The 7691-nt window shown below is 38.1% G+C and overlaps 1 protein-coding gene across 2 annotated transcripts in view; it reads right to left on the reverse strand.

The window, feature by feature from the left end:
- Positions 1–799: 799 nt before the first annotated feature.
- Positions 800–7691, reverse strand: part of eng (endoglin) — a 43273-nt gene continuing 36381 nt past the window's right edge. The window contains exons 12-15 of one of the 2 annotated variants that reach the window (XR_009647847.1): positions 3937–4044; positions 3742–3825; positions 3571–3618; positions 3125–3216 (exon numbers count right to left, since the gene is read on the reverse strand). Coding sequence is in view for 1 of the 2 variants with exons in the window: in XM_060862979.1 (XP_060718962.1) it covers positions 3095–3216; positions 3571–3618; positions 3937–4044 (278 nt within the window). In the remaining variant the exon portion in view is untranslated. Of the gene's footprint in view, positions 3217–3570; positions 3619–3741; positions 3826–3936; positions 4045–7691 lie in introns of both variants that reach the window. The other variant, XM_060862979.1, reaches the window with a different exon arrangement.

The raw sequence follows: 7691 nt of genomic DNA on the forward strand, positions 1-7691 counted from the left end.
AATGCAGTTCTTCGGCCCAGATGTTTTCTAACGGCTCTTTTTGGGTTTTTTTTTAAATTAACTAACACACAATTGATTATTTTAACAATTATCCCTGATAGTAAAACACATATATTACAGAATTAAAGTTTAAAGCAAGCAGATGAAGATTTTAGGTGAAAAATAAAATGTGTGGTGGAACAGACTTCCATAACAGGTAGAAAGAAAGAAAGAATACTTTCTTTCTTTCTTTCTACCTGTAATGGATGTCTGAAACAGACAGACATAAAGAAAGAAAGAAAGAAAGAAAGAAAGAAAGAAAGAAAGAAAAACAAAAAGAAAGAAAGAAAGAAAGAAAGAAAGAAAGAAAGAAAGAAAGAAAGAAACAGAAAAAGAAAGAAAGAAAGAAAGAAAGAAAGAAAGAAAGAAAGAAAGAAAGAAAGAAAGAGAAAAAACAAGAAAGAAAGAAAGAAAGAAAGAAAGAAAGAAAGAAAAACAAAAAGAAAGAAAGAAAGAAAGAAAGAAAGAAAGAAAGAAAGAAAGAAAGAAAGAAAGAAAGAAAGAAAGAAACAGAAAAAGAAAGAAAGAAAGAAAGAAAGAAGGAAAGAAAGAAAGAAAGAAAGAAAGAAAGAAAGAGAAAAAACAAGAAAGAAAGAAAGAAAGAAAGAAAGAAAGAAAGAAAGAAAGAAAGAAAGAAAGAAAGAAAGAAAAACAAAAAGAAAGAAAGAAAGAAAGAAAGAAAGAAAGAGAAAAAGAAAGAAAGAAAGAAAGAAAGAAAGAAAGACCATATCTCATAACTCTTTCTCTGAAGGCCGTAAATAAAACATTATAACATTATAAAGCATTCGTAAAGCGTTATAAAGCCTTTAACACTGATTACACTTTATATATTATATGTATTATATATTATAATATAATATAATTATATCTTTATATATTATATTACACGCGTCACGTAATACAACCTTTAAATATTTAGATCTGTTATTCTTTGTTTTAGGTGTTTTAATAATTTGAGCCAATTGTGTGAAACGTCGTCTTGTAACTGCAACAGTTTCAGGACGTCTTGAAGAATTTCCTCTAACAGCAGCTCGGACAATCATCATGTCTGATATTGTTTCTATGGTAACAGCTGTTTATTCGTTCAGAGATATAGAGAAGAGCGACTGTTGATGACGTCATTATTCCATAAATGATAAATAAACGTTAAATAAAAACAGTAATGATACGAAGCACATGTGGGTTCCTAGTTTATATAAATGTGTCGACACACCAAACGACTCAGTGATTCATTTCCTTTAAAAGCAGAAGGGTGTTTAACTGCTAACTAACATGTAATAAACACTGTAATAAATAATGACAGCATGTATAAGGCTTAGAAATGTGTTATAACATGTTATGAATGTTTATAGCTGGCCTTCTGAGAAAGTCTGGATGTACAGATTCACATGAAATTGACTCTTTAATCATATACAAATAAGCTACATGGTGTAAGGATGGAGGTTTGAGAGAGTTCATTGCTTTCAATTACACGCACGGAGGAGGTCCGAGTCACAAAAACAGCAATTTACCCGGACAGTGGTGAAGATTTTACTGAAATAAAATGAGTTTTTGGTTCTCGAGCTCCTCCGTGACTTGTCCTTGAGCTGAAACTCACACGTTTTTGATTCCTCACTGAATACACGAGTGTTATTGTTGTTATATATCATTTTTTTTTAAATGACGAGGTCACTAAAAACCACATTTTACATTTACACAGAGTTTACAGTATAAAGGGATCACGGATGCGGTCAGACCGCTAACACACACCTCTGTCACTTTAAACACACCACATTACTGCTCAGTACAGGATTGTTACACAATAACAAGAAGATAAACATACAAAATGATAGATTTAGTACAAAATACCGAGTGAGCTCTTACACACACTCACGTTTTATTACACACACGAGCTACAACGTTGTTCCAAAATAAACTGGCAAATTATTTATTTTTTTATTTGTCGCTTCGGAAAATTTCACATAAAAAAAGTCGGAGTCCGCTCCAAAAATCTCGTGATCTGTCCAAATGATTATTATTAAAAAAATAAAGAAATATAAACAATAGTGTCGCGGTTTATATACACCATAAACATTAATACACCAGGAACGATCTCACCAGGAACACGAAGGAGGAGAAAAATATCAAGAACGAAGATATTTTGTCTGTTGGAAAATTTATTATTTGTAATTTGATCATTTTTGACTTTTTTTTACAACTAAAAAAAATTTGTACAATAAAAAAATTATATATATATATATATATATTTAGATTATTTATTTATAAATGAATTTCTTTCTGATATCTTCTGCTCTAAACAGATGTTTCCTATAATCTCATATCTGGAGCTGAACTTGAGGAGAAGCGTCGAGAAGAACGTCCGGGACGTTTAAGTACGTTAAGCTGTTTGAGGAGATGATGAGAATGAGGAACGCTGTAAAAATCTGGAATAGTGTTTGAAATAGAAAAGTAAATGATTTCTATTTATCTCCACAGATCAGTAGAGTGTTGGAGGAGGACTCGGACATTTCTGACTTTGGTCATCATTTACACTAATGTACAACACAACCATATTGTTCCTGCAGAGAAATGACTAACTGGAGCTACTTTAAGATTTTTTTCTTCTGTACTCTAAATAAATGAAGAGGTAGCCTTTTCCCAAACTTGTCCTTTGAGGTTGGAGAGACAGGAATATGTTAGTGTAGTGGATAAAGACGTGAAACTGTCGGCTCTTCGCGTGCGTGAACGTGAACTGAGACCTTTCTTTTTTTTTTGCAGTAATTAGGGGGTGATGCAGGTCGCGGTGGTTTGATCAGTGTTTTTCTCCTTGAGTCTTATTGTGCCTCCGATCTGTCGAGAGGAATGCTGTGAATTTCCTGTTAGTTCTTGGGGGATATGCTGTGTTTTTCCTGTCTCGGATCGAGGCAAGGATTTTTTGTCCTGCTGACTTCCTGTTGCTGGGTGGCTGCAGAGGAGTTTAAAAAAGTTCCCGGGTCAGACGAAAAAAAGCCCTGCCCTGTTCGTCTGTGTGCGTGTGTGTGTTTGTGTGTGTGTGTGTGTGTCTCTCTGAGCATGCTCATGCCATGCTGCTGGTCGGTGTGCTCTGGGTGCTGCTCATGCTGCCGTTGGCACTGCTGTTCTCAGAGGGAGACGGGTTTGTGGGCACAGAGTGACGCTTAGTCAGACTGCATGGACATCCTAAGAGAGAGAGAGAGAGAGAGAGAGAGAGAGAGAGAGATAGTGAGGTAGAGAGTGACAGGTAGAAAAAGAGATAGAGAGATAGAGTACAACAGAGTGAGAGAGAGAGAAAAAGTGATTTAAAGAGACAAACAGGTAGCGAGAAAGAGAAAGTTTAGAGTGACAGATAGTTAGAGAGCGATGTGGGCGGGGTCGGACAAAATGGAGGAGAGAGAGAGAGAGAGAGAGAGAGAGGTTGATTATTTTCTTAGCAAAGCACAAATTCCTTATCACTTTGTGACCAATCAGAATGCAGGATTGAGCAGCACTGTGGCGTCACTCTGTCACATGACGTGTCCTGCGTTGTGTTTGTACCTGAGAAGAAGGTCCCTGTGGAGCCAAAACCCAGAGCGACCGGGTAACCTGAAACACCCAAACACACCACACGTGAGTTACACGTCACACACGGACATGTCCAGGTCTATAACATCCTCGTCTATTTCCTCACAAGCAGGTGAAATCCCATAAAAAGTGCTGTTACTTAACTGTTTCATCTTATTTCTAGCGGCAATTCATCTCGAGGCTTGTTAAGGTCGCCCGCGCCGCCCTTTAGGCCTCTTCCCTCATAAGCTAAAGGAGCAGAGATGTTTCCTGCTCACACACTCGTCACATCGCCTTTCGCTAATAATCAATAGCAAAGCGTTCAGAGTGGAAGCGGCGGGACGGACTGGATCTGCTCACCTGTGCGGATCTTGATGAACCAGAGAGCGCCGATGAGCAGGACGCCGATGAGGAAACCTCCGAAGGCGATGCCCAGGACTGACTGCAGGCTGAACTCCATACATGGATCTGAAACATCACACATGTTCACTAATATTAATAATCTTTTTTTTTTTTTTAATTATTAATAAATATACCAGGATTCTCCCAGAAATCTCGATGATTCATCATATCTATCACAATGTTTACATTTGTGAACAACATGGCAGCAATGAAGATAAAGAACAAATGATTAACATGGCAATAAATAAATAAATAAATAAATAAATAAATAAATAAATAAATAGCAATGATCGAAATAGAGTATTATTAATAGAAAATAGTGTATTATTTTCCATAATTTTCTCTTACTCCTTATCTCTTAGTTTCTGCACTTATTTGCTAAAATTGACTCATTTATTTATTTATTTATACAAAATATTTTAATATTTAAAAAGTTATATTTACATTATTGTTTACTGTTTTTTTTTTTTTTTGCTCAATCCGTTTTAATATAATTTACTTCTTGCGTCAATGAGCACGTTTCAGAATGTATTTATTTTCTCTGATTATTTCATATTCATAATGTTTATTATTTATGCCATAAATTAAACGTTTAAAAAGATTTTCTCAGTTTATTACCTTCAGTGATCAAATTTATATCTGAATGTGTTCTTTTGCTTATCTGTCAATCTGCACTTTTTTCTTTTTTCATGTAATTTGCTTTATTTGCTCATCGTTTTTAACGAAATCAGTTGGGACCCTTTTTATTTGCTTCTCCGTTGGTGTTTACTGGGATTTCGGCTACGGCTGCTGGACACGCCGCGGTTCGACGGGGTGAAGTTTCACTGACCGCGGAAGAAGGAAATAAGTAGAGGAGAAATGTTTGTTCGACTCTGTGAATGAGTTTTGTGTGATAGAACAGAGCACAGGACACGTCTTTACGTTGGACGCTGCAGATTTTAAACAGGAAGAAAAACAGAAACATGTTGTCCAGTGAGCTGAAATAATGTATTTAGCACCTGCAGTGTGAGGAGAGTCAGCAGGTTCAGCAATTCTGCTCCCTGAAGACCTGCACTGACTGATTACTCTTCCTTTCTGAGCTCAGCGAGGAAAAAAAAACAGGAACTAAGCAGGAGGATGAACAGCGCTGCTTATTGGGAGTTTTTTAGTTTTGTACAAACAGCAGATGCATCAGTTTTATTTGTTATTTTAAATGTAAAAAAAAGTGACTCCTTCAAGAAGCCGCCATATTTTAACCGATCGGCGCGCAGAGGAGGAGAAAGAGGTGATGAATATGTGAAGTTTGGGCTTATGGTGTCAAAATGAAATGTGGAACTGGTGCAGAACAGATACGTCTGAAAAGATCTAATGAAACACAGCACTGTCTTAAGAAAAAAATTTAAAAAGAGGTGAAATTCATGTTTGAAAATTCTGAATATTTCAATTTGCATCAAAATGGGGGTGTGGCTAGAATGGGGTGTGACTAAAATGGGGTGTGGCTAGAATGGGGTGTGACTAAAATGGGAGTGTGGCTAGAATGGGGTGTGACTAAAATGGGAGTGTGACTAGAATGGGGTGTGACTATAATGTGGGCGTGGCTATGATGGGGGTGTGGCTGGAATGGGGTGTGACTATAATGTGGGTGTGACTATAATGGGGGTGTGGTTAGAATTGGAGTGTGGCTACAATGTATGCAGGGTCAGATGGGGGTGTGGTTAGAATGTGTTTAAAATTTGTATGGAATTTACCAAAGTTTAGAGCGCACGGTGGAGTTGGAAAAGAGGTGGAGTTGGAAAAGAGGTGGAGTTAAAAAAGAGGTGGAGTCAAAGTAGAGGTGTAGCTGAAGTAGGGGTTGAAGTTAAAGTAGGGGTGGAGTTAAAGGAGAGGTGGAGTTAAAGGAGAGGTGGAGTTAGAGTAGGGGTGTAGTTAAAGGAGAGGTGGAGTTAAAGGAGAGGTGGAGTTAGAGTAGGGGTGTAGTTAAAGGAGAGGTGGAGTTAAAGTAGGGGTGGAGTTAGAGCAGGGGGCATGGTCATGGTTGGAATTAGTATTTGTACATTTTCTTATTATTTAATTTGCATGAAATTGAATAAATCTTTGGTTGATTAAATTCTTACAATTGATCACAGGGTTGAGTTCAGCTTAAAATAAACTGAAATAAAACTAGTAACTATAATAAATAGTGAAGATGACTGATGGGTTTAAAAGAAAACTGATCCAGGAAAAGGTTTTGTTTTTAAATCGACAGCTTCTCTTTGTTGTTGTTTGTTTTCTTTACACTTTTTTACCACAGGACAAATGCAGTGTTAAAAACAACTTTAGTGTTCAGGAGAAAAACTGAAGCTGATGAAACAGAGGCAGGAAAGAGTGGCGCAGGTGGTCAGGACGAGTACAACTCCGAGTCCAAACAGGAAAGACTGCCTGCACGTGTCACTTCCTGTCCAACACCCTTCTAAATAACAAACAGAGCGAGTCATCTGCTGTTTGTGTAATAATAATGTCCTGAAAATTTCAACGTTGTGGACTGAACAAGAGGAGAGACATGTGCTTCCGGTCCTGTCTCCTGTCTCCTGTCTGTTATGGAGCATCCTCGAGCCATCATGATGATGATGATGATGATGATGATGGAAGTACGTGCCGTGAGGAACACGATCTGTTGTGATGAAACCGTGTCTTTCTCTGTGATTAATAACTGAGACACAGCAGGAAAAAATAACAGCGCTGCCAAGCTGAGGGTTTTGCTCATGCAGCAAAAAGATGTGACCCTGTGTCAGATCCCCTTTTCCTCTTTTTTAAGAATTTATTTATTTATTTATTTTTTTATAAGGAAGCAAAGTGAAATATAATGGGCTTTCGTCCTGGATGGAGGTGAGGAATGTGCCACTCGTTCCTGACTCGTCTGCTTGTGGGCTCTCTTCCTGCTTTGATGAACAACAGCGTTCGGCTTTTTGCGCGTCTCTGACAATGGCATGTGTTTGGACAGCCACGCGCTCCAGGCCCCGGGACACAATAAATCCCCCACTGACTCATTATTTTCTGATTACAGCCACAAGGTCAGTGAACAGGCCTTCCTATGAACCCGGCCACATCCTGACCTCAGCTCCATGACGACTGTTTACGTCAGCGGCTGGAAGCTTCAGCACCAGGAGAGAACCGTTAACTCTTTCCGCTCTGTCTGATTTAAAAATGAAGCGAAAATAAACCTAAAATAAACCTTTTATGGATTATTAACCTTTTTAATTGTCTGGAATAAACCTTTCATAATAGTGTAATACCCTTCAAGGGTAGTTGTCTGTCTGGTGGAAGACTTTCATGTAGAACAAATTATCATAGTATTTACCTTTTATGATCTACAGGATGAAACATCCATGAACCATTAATGAAACTGTGGAACAGTTTTCTAATTCTAGGTTCTAGAAACTGAGAAAAAACACACTTACTCTCGGCAAAACAAGTTCTTCACAGGTTCTTTAAGAGAAACCTCAGTTGTAAATGCTCTTTTTTACTCTCTCACTCACTCATCTTCTACCGCTTATCCGAACTACCTCGGGTCACAGGGAGCCTGTGCCTATCTCAGGCGTCATCGGGCATCAAGGTAGGATACACCCTGGACGGAGTGCCAAACCATCGCAGGTCACACACACACACTCTCATTCACTCACACAATCACACACTACGGACAATTTTCCAGAGATGCCAATCAACCTACCATGCATGTCTTTGTACCGGGGGAGGAA

This window comes from Tachysurus vachellii, chromosome 26 (genome assembly GCF_030014155.1).
Source record: "Tachysurus vachellii isolate PV-2020 chromosome 26, HZAU_Pvac_v1, whole genome shotgun sequence".
NCBI classification, from domain to species: domain Eukaryota; kingdom Metazoa; phylum Chordata; class Actinopteri; order Siluriformes; family Bagridae; genus Tachysurus; species Tachysurus vachellii.